Source organism: Gouania willdenowi, chromosome 12, assembly GCF_900634775.1.
Source record: "Gouania willdenowi chromosome 12, fGouWil2.1, whole genome shotgun sequence".
Lineage (NCBI taxonomy): Eukaryota > Metazoa > Chordata > Actinopteri > Blenniiformes > Gobiesocidae > Gouania > Gouania willdenowi.
Window position 1 is genome coordinate 11984749 of NC_041055.1, and position 18011 is coordinate 12002759.

The 18011-nt window shown below is 38.8% G+C and overlaps 1 protein-coding gene across 7 annotated transcripts in view; it reads right to left on the bottom strand.

Annotated features, from left to right (window-relative positions):
* shroom3 (shroom family member 3) overlaps positions 1-18011 on the bottom strand; it is a 75535-nt gene that overhangs the window by 55648 nt on the left and 1876 nt on the right. For 5 of the 7 annotated variants that reach the window (XR_003675303.1, XM_028463674.1, XM_028463672.1 and 2 more), the window contains exon 2: positions 9081-9235. Coding sequence is in view for 6 of the 7 variants with exons in the window: in XM_028463674.1 (XP_028319475.1) it covers positions 9081-9235 (155 nt within the window). In the remaining variant the exon portion in view is untranslated. Of the gene's footprint in view, positions 1-8411; positions 8619-9080; positions 9236-18011 lie in introns of those variants that run through there. The other 2 variants (XM_028463677.1, XM_028463676.1) reach the window with 1 other exon arrangement.

The window sequence follows — 18011 nt, forward strand, 5'->3', positions numbered from 1 at the left end:
CATCGCAGGCCAATAACTGAATATTCTTGCTGCTGCCTGTATTCGTGCAACCAACCGCACAGCAAGACAACACCATTATCAGTAAATTATAGTTTCACCATACATAAGATAATGAAATGAAAATATGAATTATAAAGTCAGCAAAAAGTAGGAGATCTTGCTTACAGCAACAACCTAAGTGAATGTTTTGCCCTGAGCGAAAGTCAAATCACTGCATGCTGTCAGAAAGCACATGTTTTTTACACGTCATTGGTTTGGGTTGCGAGTGATTGTGAGTGTTTGGACACTGAATGATTGCTGCGTCATTGTTGTATCGTGTCTTGCTCCTGCTCCTGTTCCATGCTGTCTTCACCCCTATAGTTTTCCCTTGTGCCTGCTTTGTTTTTGGATTCTGGTTTTTGGGATTTTTGTTTCAATAAGATTGACTGGTTCTACAATGGATACTGAAGCATTCTGCCTCCTTCACGTTCTGCATCTGGGTTCTCCTTCACTCCAACCCCAGACAGTGTGTTTTATACTGCTAAGCAGGCTTTTATCAAATGGCTAAGTGGAGAAAGCAGTGAGGGCTATCATCAGGAGGTGGAGCAGGCTGTTTGATCATGTCAATCAAACTAGGACGGGGACGCACATTTAGGACGCGCACCCATAAACAAGAAACAGAAGAAAGGAAAAAGAAATGGAGCTACAGCAGGCAGCCCAGGGGAGCAGCTGTCTCCTCTCCTGGATAAAAGCATCCACCAGCAGCAGAAAGGAGGAAGAGGAAGATGAAGATGAAAGGTCAGAGTCAAGAGTCATGTTCACTGTTTAGAGGGATTTAAAGCTCAGATTTTTAAAGTTGAACTGTTCCTCTAATTTTACTGAGATATCTTAAAAGCTGTCCACATTTTTATTTTAACTACATTAAGCTATTTTAGCTAACTTTATTATTTTGTGCCAACAAGTTATTTCTACGTTACAAGTCTTGCAGTAATCTTGTATTTACCTTAACAGGCTATATTCAACTTTAAAAAATAGGCTATTACTAAAACTATTATGATTCTATTCCAGGCAGCTACAATAGGGAAGCAGCAGGCCATTTACCAGCAAAGAGCACACTAATCTATTATTGTAGCTTGTAACTTGCTTAAAACCTCTCCATGTGGGTTCATTCCAAAGAAATAAAACGATAGTGATTGACTGATCAGCAGTGACGTGCCATCAGGGTAGGCAAGGTAGGCAGTGTCTACCCAAGGGTGAATTGATAGTTTAATTATTTAATTATATATATATATATATATATTTTTTTTTTTAATTATAAATTATTTATTTTTCCATTTCCAATAGCCTACAGTACCTATAAGTTTGAAAGTGTCCGAATTTTGTGCATTTCATAGCCCAAATTACTAAACAGCGCTATTTCCTGGAACAGCTGCAGTCTTTTTTTTTTTTTTTTCGCTCCGCTGTAAGGTAGAGGGAGGCCACGCCCCCTCCCAAAGGCACGTGGCTCCTCTGCCTCCATTCCCATTGCGTGATTTTACGTGTTTGCGCATGCGCAGTCAGGTCCCCAATATGACATCCATTTACGCGTAAAGGCAGCGTAGAGAGCTGCCTTTGCACGTAACTGCGCTATGCTAAATGCTACACGTAAGTTCACAGCACATTAGTGAATAGATGACACGTGACTGCTGCTGCTAAGTTCTCTAGCTAGTGGGCGGGATAACACTACAGTGTGGATGACAGCGCGAGAGATGATAGAGAAACTTTGTTTTGAGGAAAAACGACAGCTTTTAAAAGATGGAGACCAACACCTGATTTATCAGAACATGTTTCATACTTTTCACAGTGAATGGTACAAAAGGAAGGATTGACTTTGTGGATGCTCCTCACTGAGGATGTTCTAAGTTGTCATTTTTTCCGTGTTTCTGTGTTTACAACACAAACAACCGATGCGCTGCCGTGTCATGAGATATATCTTGTTGGGAGAGTATGGAGGCTATATTAAATAATTGTTTATGTTTCTTTAATGGTGTTTATGATGTTGATTTTGTTAGATGGCTAAATGCTTGTTCATGTGGATCTTATTGGGTTTTTTCTTTCTGAATAATGAATTTTATATTTTGATAAGCGCATTGAGATGACTTTGTTGGAAATTGCTTTATACAAATAAAATTGATTTGAATTGAATGAACACTTGACAGCAGAAACATATGAAATTGTCATTGGTGGTCTCGATTTGCAACGTGCCTACCCAACCCTAGTGGTCACGGCACGTCACTGCTGATCAGTGCTATAGCGTGAAACTGTACCAGCTCAAAGGTCAAGTAATTTTATTTTGATATAATACAATAAGGCAGTTGTCAGTTCTACATGCAGCATAAAGTGCCCTTATTTTTCACTGAGCACCTGCCCCCCAAAGTGTCTGTGCACGCCACTGTCTCCTGCTAAAACCCAAACAAGATTTAAACGTAGAATAGGTAACAGCAGCTGAACTAACTACTGTTTGTGATTCTGAACTGAGGGAGTTTTGTTTTTGTAGCCTACTACAGTACATGAAGCCTAATCCAGTACTAGTTCTAACTGAACATGTGGTTCAGTATATTGTTCTACAAAGACGAACACTTTATTGTGATGTTTGGAGTTGTGCTGGTGATTTGTTCTCTCTGTTGTTGGAGAAAATACAGGCAAGCATCCCCTTTTAACGCACATTAAAATACTATACTTGAAACAACAATTGTAGCCTTGACCGCCTATTCTGTTTAATTGTACATAGTGAGGCGTGTTACCCTGCAGGCCACAGTAAAAATGTTTCATGCTTACTATGTTTGTTTGTTTTTTGCATGGAAGGGCTTGAGAAATAAAAATAATAAAAAAAAATGTTAAGTTTTTCTTTGCAGTCTGTTAAGTGCAACTAAATCAACCAGATTTGTTAGTAATGTTATAAATTAGGGGCGGAATAGAATTTTTTTTGTTTGTTGTTTATTTTGTTTTTTAAGTTATAAACATAAAAAAACAAGTCTTTGTCCCGCATTTGGTGAATTGGAATCTGGACGCCTGCTTGTGAGTGATGCATGACTTTGTTAGCCTAATTCTCTAGATCATAATTATATCATAATAATATAATTGTGATAATATTATAAACATAGACATTTAAACATCAATAGACTGTTACAACAATAGAAAGCACATAATCTCTTCTCATAGGTCTACTTATTTACTACTTATTGAGTTAATGATACTGGTGTGAATTTAATGAACTTATTTTCCGTTTAGATAATGTATAAAATTTAAAAAGTTGAGTTGTAATTTATATCGATATTTCTAATGGCAGTCCTAGTTATGTGTAGCCATAATTGCATGTATTAAAATGGTTGTAGACAACGTTGCAACAACATATTATCAGTCAGGAAGTCTGTTTAAAATGGTGGAAGTTATCTATTAAATGTTGAACAAAACATGGATAATTCTGCTTCACCATGATAGCATGTTGAATTAAGAGATGCTGATTGTTGATACAAGTTGTACAAGATAAGGACGAAGAATATAGAAGCTCTTATATTATATATATAAGTTCAATCCATGGCTGTTCCTTATTGTTATTGCTTAACAATTGGAGCCTTAGGGTTAATTTACATCACATTTAACTCAATATGAAGATGAACATGAATGCTACCTAATGAGTTTATATTCCAGGCAACACTTGCAACATTGAAACTTTGACAAAAACATGCTACTTTTTTCTGTATTTGATTTTTGTGACAAAATGCCACTGAGGTAGGACCTTCTACTTATAAGGGATTGCGTAACAGAAAAAAGGAATAATTTATTTATTTATTTTTGTAGATGTCTGGAATTTAGTATAGCTCCTGCTGGGACATAACAAAGTTTGATTATATCAAAAAGCTCTGTCACACTTGTAGGCACTTGTACCCTTTCTGCTCGCCTTTATCTCCATTGTGTTTAAGCAGTGGGATGTTTTTGTTAAAAAGTAACCTGACTATTACAATCTCAAACAAAATCAAGGCCTACCATTACATTCAGTTCTCACCCTTAATTTAACAATAGAATCAGAATCCTTTTATTGTCATTGTACAAAGTATATCAAAATTGCAAATGCCCCCCACACAACAGTCAAGTACACTAAAAGATTCAAGTCAGGACAGACAGTTATAATAATAAAAAATAACATGGGGTATGGTAAAGTCTGTCAGAGTAAAAAGTTCATCAGTATAAAAGCGACCTCAGCCATAGGTACGAATCTGTTTTGGCTCCACACCGCTCTATTTCCTGATATACTAATAGAAACAATAACTTGAAATATGAATTATCTGTCCTAATGTGTTTTGGACAGCACAATTTCTGTCTCCAAAACAGATTCTCTGCTTCTTGTTTCTCAGTAAGGCAAGCGACCTTGTCGGCACCCACCAGTTGAGTAGCGTAGTTCAGGGGTACCCAACTCTAGTCATGAGAGTCCTTAATCGGCATATTCAGAAGTATCTCTGCAAGTACTACAACTTGATGGGCTAATGTTAAGAAACACATTTTCTCCAACCTCTTCAAACACTACCCTTCACAAATACACAAGTGAAAGAGACTCTAAAATCATGTTAAATATCCTCACTACAAATGAACTCAAGTGCAACACTATTAGATGGGTGAAACCACACACGCACACGCACACGCAAACAAGACAGGGAGGGACCAGAAACACAGTAGGACCTCAGCCATGCTACAGACAATGAAATAAAGAACTGAACAAAGCTAGAACTAAAGCAAAGTTAACCACAACTGAAAGAAAAGCCAACAGGGGCTAAAAACTCAACAATAATCTGCTCTGGGACAGATCATGACACTGTGAGCTTGAAAGGCACCATTCAATCTATTGCATTATTCTTATTACTAAGAATTCTTTGTCTGACATCATAGAAGTTTGGCTTTTATGGACAATGTTGATCAATTAGTCAATACACAAAAGTCATTACTATTAAGGAATGATTGGATGTGTTTTAGTTCCCAGAAAACAGGATAGCCAGTTGATGAGAAGGGAAACAAGCAAGTCCAGTCAGTCTTGTATAATTTACATGATTTCTTTCAATGCAAGGCTTAAGTTATTACAGGTTATCCAAATACACAGTAATTAATAAAGACAAATAATTAATTTGGCAAATAACAATATAATTGTGCACACGTTTAGCAGGCAGAAGAAGAAAGCATTCAAACTAAGTATAGTAGTGTGCATTACTAGCAGGTCTTGAGATAATGAGGAAATTACACATATTGTTCACCACTATATGGTTTAGGATGAGGCATAACAGAGATAGATGAGGCACAAAACAGCCGACTTGAACTTACATACACAGTATTTGTTTTAGTCTTTAGTAGGGATGGATGGATGGATGGATGGATGGATGGATGGAGTAGGGATGGGAATTGGTAAGATTTTTATGTATCAGATTCTATTTTCGATTCTGCTTAACTATTGGGTTCTTTTTCGATTCACTTATTGATTCTCATTTGGAAAAAAGGAGAGCAAACAGGCCAATTAGTACACAAACTTAGTCAGTAACTCACTGCTTGGTGACATTCGTCTATCCAGGCTTGTGTCATTTTACTCTTCCCTGAGTTGGTGAAAGCAGAACTGGAGCAAGCCAGTTACAGTAACTTTACTGCTGCTGCTGCTGCTGCTGGGTTGAGATTCCCTCCAGAGTAGATTAAAAATGTGACATTCCTTCAAAGTTATCCCATGCTGTGTGTGCAAATGTTTCTGCATACTGGTAGTATTTCCTGCTTCTGATGAAATATCCACTTTTCAAAAATTGCAAGTTGCCCTGTTGTCATCCTTTCTCGTGAAATGTAACCAAACTTTCGAGTGTTTGTGAAGTCATTCACCAGTGCACTGGTGAATGACTTCAACACACACGTTGTGTAACTTGCGTAAGCTCTGTATCGTGCGGGGTGACATCATTAGCGTACACTGGAATCGACACTGGGAAGCATTTCTACATAGGAACTGGTTTTTGATACTCATCACTCGCCTTTAGTTAAGTCTTCCAATCTATGATAAGCAAAAACAGCCCATCACTGAGTAAAATATGAAAGACATTTCAGTAAAGTAATTTCACCATTAATTAATGTTAGAGCAATTTTTTATTAAAACAGTATTCTCGACCTTTGACCATAGAGCTCAGTCAGAATACATCACACTATCTCGGTGCTGATGGCATTTTGAAGAGCTAAGCACTGTGGTGTTACCACAACCCAAAACAGAGGACTGCATGTATACTGAAGTATACAGTATATATATATATATATATATACAGTATAGGTTTCAATAGTATCATGCAGGCTTAGGTAGCAGCAGTGTTTGGAATAACGGCGTTAGGTAACGGCGTTTGTTTTTTTAGTAACGGGGTAATCTAATTACTTTTTACGCTGTTACAACGCCGTTATCGTTACTGAACGCTAAATGTGGTGCGTTACATGCATTGATTGAATAAAATGTTATCTGAAAGCATCCCCGGCTTCTGACTCAGCTGTTGTGAGGAGGTGGGTTAAAAACAAGGTGAGTGATTGTGATTGGCTTAGACGGCGTCATGTTTCATGGTAGCCAATCAGAGCCAGTGTTTTTACACATGTGCCAGCAAGAGGAGGCGGGTTAAAAACAAGGTGAGCGATTATGATTGGCTAAGGCGACGTGCCCAGCACACACGACACACACACACACACACACACACACACACACGACACACACACACAGACACAGACACAGACACAGACACAGACACACACACACACACACACACACACACACACACACACACACACACACACACACACACACACACACACACACACACACACACACACACAGACACAGACACACACACACACAGACACACACACAGACACACACAGACACAGACACAGACACAGACACACACACAGACACTACATATTTGATGAAGCAGCAGAGATGGTGAGCGTGGAGCAGTCTGATAAAAAGTTGACATTTTTAAGGTGACGATACAAACACTACTTTATATTAATTGTGGTCAAAGGCAAGAACGTGTATGTGAAGTGTTCATTATATCCAGGAGAGAACACTTTGTCGACATCCGTTGTAAGCAACTCAAATTTAATGAAGCACCTCGTAACGACACACGCATCTAAAAAATGTGAATTATCTGACATACAGCAACTTCTTTTTTTTTAATAGTAACGCAAATAGTTACTTTCCTTGGTAATGAGTTACTTTTATTATAGAGTAATTTAGCTACTAACGCAGTTACTTTTTTGAACAAGTAGTGAGTAACTAATTACTTTTTTAAAGTAACGTTCCCAACACTGGGTAGCAGTGATAAAATGTAAAAACCAGGTTCTGCCAATGTTGTGTAACAAATGTGTCCTGAAACAGCACATCCTACCTTCCTTTTCTAGTACTGCATTCTATAGAATCAACAAAACTGTAAAGTATCGTTTTTGATTCTTCAAAGGCCACTATCAGTGAAAAAACAGTGTTTCCCAATCAGGGGTACGTGTACCTTCAGGGGAACTTCAGCACCTTGAAAGGGGTACTTAGAATCAGTTATACATTAATTTACAAAATAATGATTCATCTCACAAGCCTAAAAACTGGCCTATGAATAGAATAAACAATAATGTGCCCTCATTTTCCTACAAAATCTTTACTAATATGTTGAAAATTTTCAAACTTATTATCACAGAATTGAGGTAAATATATTCTCTGATACACAATATTTGCATGTGTACTGTATACATATGTAATATGGGCAGCGGTAGCCTAATGGTTAAAGAAGCAGGGTTATAATTGAGGGTCACCAGTTCAAATACAACCCGGGCCATCACTGTGCGATGTAAGCAAGTCACTTAACCCTAACTGTATATCCCTTTGGATAAAAGCTTCTGTTAAATGAAATTGTAATTTTGCAATGCAAACAAGGAAATTATTCACAACTTAGTTGTTTAATAATTTCATCTCTAAAAGCGTTTCATATTGCAGAGGCTCACATGTAAATAAAACAAAAGGTACTAAATTACAGAGACAAAGGTATTACTAATTTGAAGTGAGGCTCAGGGGGAACATGAGACAGAAACGGTTGGGGAGCACTGACTTAGAAGACAAGATGAGTGAAAGTGAAAACAATTTAGCATTTCTCTGCGAAGGTTGACCAGACATAAAAAGCACAGTCTAGTGGTTACACCTTGTTAATCTCAGCAAAATATCTTAAAACACATTCCAAAACATCCATCTGGAGTTCTCTGTAGTCCAATCTAAAGCTGCTGCTGCATTGTTTAAAAGCCTTTACATTATCATCTGCAAAGCTAATTGAACACTTGCTAGATTCTACAGTTGAATCAGAAAAATATCTTTAAAAATGCAGGCTGTTAAATGAAAAATAAATACTGCTACACACCTGACATGGTTGTCCATATGATCAGAAAAATATACACTCCACTGCTTCCGGCTTGTGCTCTGCCTTCTCTCACTCCTTCCCACCACGCTATATGCACCTGTACATCTGCTGCTCTGTGAGTGTTTCTGTCTAAAGTCTAAAGTCCTTGATTGTGTTTTGCCTCTCACGTGTCTTCAAGTACATAACAGCTGCAGTAGCAATGGCAGCCTTACTCTCAGTCACACCTCAAGTACAATACATACCTCCTTTTGTACCTGACAAGGCAACAACCTGAACATTCGGAAAGCTACCAGATGACCTGACACACCCAATGGCATCCCTTTCCACTAAATGGTGGATCCAAGGAGTAATAACCAATTGTGTTTATCATTTACAGTGAACAGTATACAGTGTTATCAGCTCACAACACCAGATTTCTAAAACCTCTTCTGCCTGAGGAAACATAGACCCTCTGATTGTTTGTGAACATTGTGACTTGTTTTGTTGGGCAGGGCTTAGCCTGCAGGCAAAACCACAATTGTATTCGTTTTTCTAAGCACGAGTGTCCGCTGGAATCCTATAAAACTTTAATTTACGTCCACTCACATTATTCCTCCTATTTCCACTTCCAAATTAAAAGCAAACCAAGAAGAAGAAGAAAAAAGAAGACATAATAGACATTTTCTGTACCTGCGGACAGTGAGCTGTAGAGCCTTGTGTGATCCTTTGATCAAAGCGATAGCCTCTTGACGAAATCCACTTAGCTTTACATCATTAATGATAATCATTTCATCTCCAACCAGTAGAGATTGCTCCAATTGTTCTGCCTTCCCTCCTTCTTCTACCTGCACACAAAAAGAATAGTTAAACAGTTAAACAGAAAGTAATTGTAAACTACAAGAGAGCTGATGCTGGGCCCGAGAAACTCAACAAAATGCTGGTGGGTCACATATGCATTGTAATCACTTTCAGAGCACATTATGGCATTACACCAAGGAGAAACCCTCTCATTTGCCAACAATTAGAACAAAAAAAGGACAAATTTGGGAAAATATTAACAATCAAACAAATATCACATATACATGCTTAAAGGAATATTAAATTTAGGATAAGATATTGTTTTATTTGCCCTACAGTGGGAACAAGGGTTGTTACAGCAGTAAAGTAGAGAGAGCACCACAGATATTGGTATTGATGAAGAAAAGTAGAAATTATAGTCTCATTATTGAAGCTAACAATAAGTTTGTTGATATAAAAGCTAAATCCGACACTGAGGAAAATCACTCCAGATAAGGAGGTGTTGGCCTCCTTTTAGCATCTGGTACAAACCACACGTCAGCACAGTGGATAAATCAGGACTTCTAGGGAAGTTCAACAAACTTATAAACAGGGCATCTTGCCATGGCTGCCTGGATTGTGAAAGTGGGAATGCGATAAAGAATTTCAATCCTAAAAATAAAAATGCCTTGGGCAAAAATAGAATAATGAAGAGAAATGACCTGCCATGATGTGTCCAGGAGTTTCCTGGCACTGTAAGGTTTACTGATGCCCTGTCCATGGCCTGGGTGGATATCTTTGAAGGGATTATTTGTCATCTTGTTGAAATGTATATTGCTGTGGGAAAGTGCTAAATCCAGTGTGTTCATTAAAATGCATTGTTTCATCCAAATAAACAAATAAGGAAAGAAAGAACACAGACATCTGAGGGTGTTTTACTACATTGCTAGTTATCTTGAAATCAAAGAGGTTGGATCCTGTCATGTCCTTTTCACAAACATAAACATATTTATCTATGATTAGCTTAAGAAAGACAAGCGATACTAACAATTGTATCAGCAAAAAAAGGCACTAAGCAGTGGCTCTAATTTCAGCAACCTGTATGTACGTACGTTAACCAATAGTCAATCATACTTGCTATTTCATTTCACACGATTACTGTAACAAATGATCACTATTGTGTTTTATGACTAGATTACTGTTTATTGCATATTAACTTCAGGGGCAGAGATAGAACTGATGTTATAGAAAATCAAATATGATTGGAAATGGGTCATTGCAAGTCAAGATGAAGGAGGCGCAATATTCCGTGCCTCTTTTGAGGCGGCTGATCAGTGCTGTGGCTATAAAGTAGTCGGTGCATGATGTGGCGGCAAAACCTGATCCTGTTGGTGGACACGGGTGGTGAGGGATGCCATCAAGCTGAAGGAGTCCTATCGGCATTCTTTGCCTGTAGGACTCCAGAGGCCGCAGACAGGTACAGACGGGCCAAGTGGAGTGCAACCATGACGGTAGCTGATGCAAAATCCAGGACATGGGAGGAATTTTGTGAAGCCATGGAGAATGGCTTCAAAGAGGTTCTAGACCACCATCTGGTGTCTTAGGAGGGGAAAGCAGTGCATTGTCAACACTGTGTATTGTGGGGATAATGCACTGCTGACCTAGAATCGGGACGTTGTGGAATGGTGAAAGGAATACTTTGAAGAGCTCCTCACTACCACCGACACACATTCTGGTGATGAAGCAGGGCCTTAGGAACCCAGGAGTTGACTCTCCAATCTTTGGGGAGAGCTGGTCCACATTTCCACTACCAAGACGAAAACCACATTGCTCTTCCTGGATCTGAAGCTCAACTATCCAGCCAACCCTCCTCTCCAGGAGCCATGAATAGACCTTACCAGGTAGGCTGTTCTATAGTTGGAATCTTTACTAATTTGTTGAAAATTTTCAAACTTATTATCACAGAATTGAGGTAAATATATTCTCTGATACACAATATTTATGTATTTGCATGTGTACTGTATACATATGTAATATGGGCAGCGGTAGCCTAATGGTTAAAGAAGCAGGGTTATAATTGAGGGTCACCAGTTCAAATACAACCCGGGCCATCACTGTGCGATGTAAGCAAGTCACTTAACCCTAACTGTATATCCCTTTGGATAAAAGCTTCTGCTAAATGAAATTGTAATATTGCAATGCAAACAAGGAAATTATTCACAACTTAGTTTTAATAATTTCATCTCTAAAAGCGTTTCATATTGCAGAGGCAATAAATGTAAATAAAACAAAAGGTACTAAATTACAGAGACAAAGGTATTACTAATTTGAAGTGAGGCTCAGGGGGAACATGAGACAGAAAAGGTTGGGGAGCACTGACTTAGAAGACAAGATGAGTGAAAGTGAAAACAATTTAGCATTTCTCTGCGAAGGTTGACCAGACATAAAAAGCACAGTCATTGCTCTTCCTGGATCTGAGGCTCAACTATCCAGCCAACCCTCCTCTCCAGGAGCCATGAATAGACCTTATCAGGGAGGCTGTTCTATAGTTGGAACACACCAATGTGGTTTTCGTCTTGGTCGTGAAAATGTGGACCAGCTCTCCAAACCGCCATAGCACCCTCAGCAGGGTCCTAGAGGGTGCATGGGAGTTTGTCCCTCGGGGAGTCCTGTAGGGGGTTCTACGGGAGCATGGGGTATCAAACCCCCTGATACGGGCCATTCGTTCCCTGTATGACTGGAGTCAGAGCTTAGTCTGCACTAAATCAGTTTCCAGTGAGGGTTGGACTTAACCAGGACTGCCCTCTGTCACCGATTCTGTTCATAACTTTTTTGGATAGAATTTCTAGACGCAGCCACGTTGTTGAAGGGGTTCAGTTTGGTGGCCTCAGGAATTGATCATTGCTTTTTGCAGATTATGTGGTCCTGTTGGCTCCAACAGACTTCAGGATTAAAGGCATGCAATTGTGGTATAGACGTATTTTAAGGTATCTTCCTTGTTTAGCTGGAAGGCATGCATGAAGCTGTAGTCATATGGCCAATAGTGGCAACAAAATGAGCGCCGGCCGTTGTTTTCAAAGTAATTTCCTGATATGTGCAACATCAAAATCTGTGCTGTACCTAAATTCTATCCCCCAATTTCTACTGGATGCGTAACAGCTGCGGCTCAACTCCGGCACAGCAAAGGAGCTGATAGGCTTCCATTCCAGTAAGTGTATCAGTTTCCACTGTCGGTAGATGTGGTGCGTCATGGCTCCAGAACAAGTTCTGCTGTCCAGCGCCCTCCGCAACAGAGCTAGTGCTGTGCGATATGGACAAACTTATATCATGATATAGGTAATTTTATATGCTGATCATGATATATATCCTGATATAGTATTTTCCCCGAAAATTACATGAAATGAATTGATGAATTTTCTCTTAGCTTTCTCCAGTTTATTTATAGAACCCATATTTTATACTATACAGTATATAAAACACAATGAAAGGAAATGTTTTCGATCTGGCATCTTGTATCTGGGGTCAAGGGTTTTGACCAGTGCCCTGAAGCCCTTGATGGTATCTGCAATTTCATGGTGTCTGCAGAAAGAGTCAAATTAAATGTGTTCTCTCATCAAAACACAAAGTGGATTTAGGTAAGCAGAGAAGCTCCTCTTGGAGCTTCTCTGCTTTATCACAATGAAGTCTGTTCCTGACAATTTCTCACTGTTAGCTTGGATCTCCATCGCCAGTTGCTTTATTCCCATATCCAAGTAATGATCTTCATAACGCGGATCAAGTACAGTCATGATAAAGTGAAGAGGATCTCAGTGAAACATGTGCTGACGGACTCTGAAACTGTATTCAAGCTGTACGCATGCACATGAGCGAGACGTAGCACAGAGGGGAGGGGGGAGGACGGTAAAGGCTGAGCCGTTGGGAGACTACATTCAAAATCATGCCAGCTTTTGAAAATCGCCTACTCACCTTTAATTTGCCGATCCGATAAATGATGTCATTGTCGTAATGAAACTTTCTGTAGCAGCTACCATCGCATTGTTTTATCCGTCTCATTTACACCAAAGAGTTAGTTGCTTTACATGACACAGCTTTATTTCACTTATTTGTGCACATTTGGTGAAAACCTATGAGTGAAAGGCATAAATGTCGAGCGGAGCAGCTGAGCACCAGACTTCTTCCCCAGTCTACTGGCTCTGAAAGCGGAGAAAGTGCCTGTGTGTGCGTGTTTGTTTTGTTTATTCAACCCAAGCATGTTAAAAGAGTCCTAAAGCAGAGTGATGCCTCCCGTTTATTTTTGCTTTCTTAGCAGACACTTCTGTCCATTTCAGGGCGGTGGTGGACACAGAAGCGCCCCACCTCCACTGTGCACCTGTGAATATGGACTATGAGTTTGGGGATGCCACAGTCAGTAAATATGTATTTGCTCTTAATGCTAATGCTAATGCTAGTGGAGGCTTCATGTAGTTCCAGTGTGGTCTGCCTCCGCAGCTTCATCTCCAACTCTCTTGTAGTTGCTTCACAGCAGTCATTGAATTTGACATGGGACTCCGGTTTAATCCAACAGCTGCAACATTTATTTTGCCAATCACTAAAAACGGCATACAGCTGATAATCGATCTGCTCCAGTCATACACGCTCTCTCACTCCGCACACGGTTGAGCGACTAGGGAATTAATTCGCAGTTAAAGGGCTACGCACCCACATACACACACTCTGACAACAAATGTTATGGAAATTCTTCAGATTCAAATCAGTTTCAGATTCAGATTGTGATCGGTGATTGGCCCAAAAATCCTGATTGTGTAAAGCCTAGCGTTGACTTGTTTTGTCACGTCATCACTTCCTGTTTCTGTGGGTAAAATGTTTGGAAAAGTTTTGTTGGCCGAATTTTCGGTGTATCACTAAACATTATATAAACAACAGTAGATAATGTCGTTTACATATATCGCACTACGACAGAAATCGCTATATCGAACAGCACTACGCAGAGCTTCTATTTTTGGATTAATTCAGCAAAGACCAACTCATGTAGGAGAGGAATTAGGGCACAAACCAGGGCTCGAGACTGCGACCAAATTGGTTGCATATGCGATTATATTTTCAGTGTGTGCGAGTGAAAATTGTATTTATCTTAAGTTTTAAATTCCTGGTAAGATAACTAAACCAACAAATACACTATTCTGGAGGAAAATAGAGATTTTAATTTTGAGACAGATTAATTTAACCTCCAATGTGCCGGTTAAATATGCATGCTTTATGTGTGGCAAGAAATGAGCAATTAGCATGTGTTGACCACATGATCATGTGTTATCAAATTCAAGTTACTTTTTGTAGCCTTTCAACTACATTAACTAAAAAATTATCTTCTTTATATAACTTTGTGTTCATGTAAACTGAGATGTGTAAGAATTTGAAGATGCAAGATACTGTTTTATTTCTTGATGTCAATTTATTTTATTTTATTTTAAACTGTTTTAAAGTTGCCATTTATATGATCAATATAAATCAAATCAAACATTATTCTATAGAATTTTAACTGTATAGAATTTAATAAACTGTATTGTCTTTATTGAGAAGGTATTTTTCGGCTCCGGGAGGACTTTAATCCAGGTGAGATTAAGTTAAATGGTTCCTTGTAGAGTAAAGGTTGCAGACCCCTGACCAGAGGAAGAGGGTTAGAAGACCCCACTATAAGAGCTGGACCCTCTGAATTGAATTCCATGGGGTGAAGCAATGCAGATGCTAAGTTGGTTATGATACTGTTAAGTTAAATCAAGTACAGCCTTTCTGCAAAATAAAAATATGCTTTGCTGTTAATTTTGTTTTTGTTACGTCTTTTAAAATTATATAAAATAAATGACCTGTTATTTCAGCCACTGCGTGTTGCAGAAAAACTTCATATTGTCACTAAAACCTGAAAACATTTTGCAAATATCTCAAGTCATTTTCAATCTTTACTACATACAAAACTACGGTACGCCAGTTAAGTCAACTATTCATCAGCATGCATTGGTAATGCTGTACACCCCCCCATTCAAAAAAGTGTGCAACCAAATTATGTGCTGTGCCACCATTGGAAAAGTTAGTGTAGAGCCCTGCAAACACAAAATAAAACATCCAGTTTAGTTTTTAAATTAAATACTCCTTGTTCAAGGCGGATCGTATTTCTATCCATCCACCCATTATTTTCCGACACGCTTGCTCCCTTTCAGGGACGCGGGTCTGCTGATCTCCAGCATTTTTCAGGTGCTAGGAGAAGGTACATTACATTACATTACAATTTCCATCTGCTCCTCTCAAAGGACACAACAAACTGTTTATATAGTTTTTTGGTTCTCTTTATTAAACTACAAATGGTTATATCGGGCAATTATGCATGAATTAGGGAGATCCCTTAGACCTTGCGATTCACGCTATTCGGCAGAGCCGCAACATTGCTCATCACAGCTGGTGGGTATTGAGGGACAACAGAGACCGGAGATGTTCCGGAGACGATACGCATCCAGTGGAAATCTGGTGTAAAACATCGGATTGAAATGCTATGACTTTCTATGGGAACGGAAGTTTGGAGAGTAGTTCTGAAGTTATGTCAATATAAGACATGCACAACGCGATACTGGTATCTGGTATCAGGAAGATACCTGCCTATACCACCAGGGGAGGGCTAATGAAAGAGAGCAGGGCTAGGGAGTTTGGTCATTGGAAGAAGGTGTTTTCCATCGCATACAGGGTCCGGTGCAGACACACAATGCTAGTATTCACCTGCATTAACAATTTTTTAAACATTTTGTCTTTTATCACACAGGACTCGTAATGTGTGTGTGGCTAAGCTGCGTCAGCCTTCAGTATAGAGCTGTAATTGGGCCAAAAAATGAGATGAGAGAAGAAGGTAAAGCTCCCAGCAGCTCCAGTATTGAGAGTGTCGCGATCGTGAGAGAAGATGATCAACAACCCGGGCCAAACAGTGGGTCTCAGCATGTCGGGGAGTAGGAGGAAGTTGCGTGTGTGGAGACTGATGGGGGGGAGACTTGGAAGAAGGCCAAAATATGGTAAGGGAACCATACAACTCAGACAGCACAATATTAATAATTTCGCCATCAAAAGCCCGGTCTCAGTGTTGTTTTTGTTGTTTTAAAGACAGAATCCAATGTTAAAATTGTCACTAAAGCAAAAAATAAAAATAAAAAATTGCTTCAAAGTCACTGACTTTTTCAGAAAAAGCCTTTTTTCTCAGGTTTTTGTGAGAAATTGACCTTTTGCGTGAAACTTGCCTATATTCAACTGCCGATTAGGGAAAAACAAAACAAGTTAGAAACTATTTTTTTCAGATAAAAGTAGAGTATTATTTCATAATTGTTTCAGATTTGACATGGTTTAGGGCTGGGCGATATAACGAATATACTCGATATATCGCAGCTTGTAGTCTGTGCGGTGTTGAAAATGACCATACCGTTAAACTCGCGGACTTTTTTTTATTTATTTTTTTTATATAAAATTTTGCACAGAACGTGCACTTTCTGTTGACAATTTTATGTTTGAGCCACTCACTGTTTAATAAATACAGTTATGTCAACTTTTACTTAGTTGTGATATCCCCTTTTTTGCATGAAAGTTTAAAATTGGCATATATTAATGCAGTATGATCAAGAATGTTTTAATGTAGACATATAGAATCATCATACTGGTGTGATTTTGTGCATCAAAGTGTTAATTCAAGGGTAATGCAAAATATCGAGATATATATCGTGTATCGTGACATGGCCTAAAAATATCGCGGTATTTATAAAAGGCCATATCGCCCAGCCCTAACATGGTTATAGTACAAACTATTTTGTGGGTCTTTAAAAATTAGTCAAAATGCTGTAAAATGGCTGGCAGTGAGGGGGGTAGCTGTTCTGAAAATGGCTGGCGCAGCCAATGAGTTTATTCACTGCCTAGCGACTCTGCACCTGGACTGCATTCTCTGCTCAACAGTGTCTACCTGATTTGTTAAAAAAAAATGTATAAGGTCTTCTTTATAAGTAATACGAATGGATCTTTTTTTTTTTTTTTTTTTTTATGCGAAGACATAAATCAAGGTGAAAACTTACATGAGAATGAACCAGACAATCTTATGATGGCCACTGGATCTAACCCTGAGAACTGTCTAACACTAATCTAAGTACAGCACTAGGGAAAATGCATTGCTCACATTCTTGTCCTATTTTACTGCCATTTGGCCTCCATCCCAGAATCCCACTGAACACACACACACACACACACACAGACACACACACACACATGCATACACACACACACTTTGCTGATTTACATTTCAATAAAATTAGGCCAGGGTGATTGTACACAGAGCAGTGGCAAAAACAACAGATTTCATATTTTCTGTGCCAACCATCAGACACACCTTCAAACATAAGCAAACTTCAAAACATTGTCAAAAGCTTATTTCCAAACAACTCCTTTCAAGCCTTAATTCCCTTTTCTTAGGTCACATTGAACAATTGTTGTCTTGTCAACTTTGAGATCAAACAGCTGGCTTCTTTAAACTCAGCATCATTTTGTATCTGTTGACTCTGTCAAGCCAAGAAAACATCCAGATGTCCACTCAGAACACTTTGGATTACAATATGCTTAAAGGTGAATATAGATTTCTAACCAAATTAAGCCAAAAAAAAACTTACAAACCGCAGCTTTATTTGGTGATAGCTCTCAGGCCAATTAATCAGCAGCAGCGATTAATCGGTCAGGCTCTAGTTGGAATGCGAGTGGGAGCAATTATTTAGGGCTGAACAATTAACTGCATTTACAATATTATCGCAATATCATAAAACATGATTTTCTAATTGC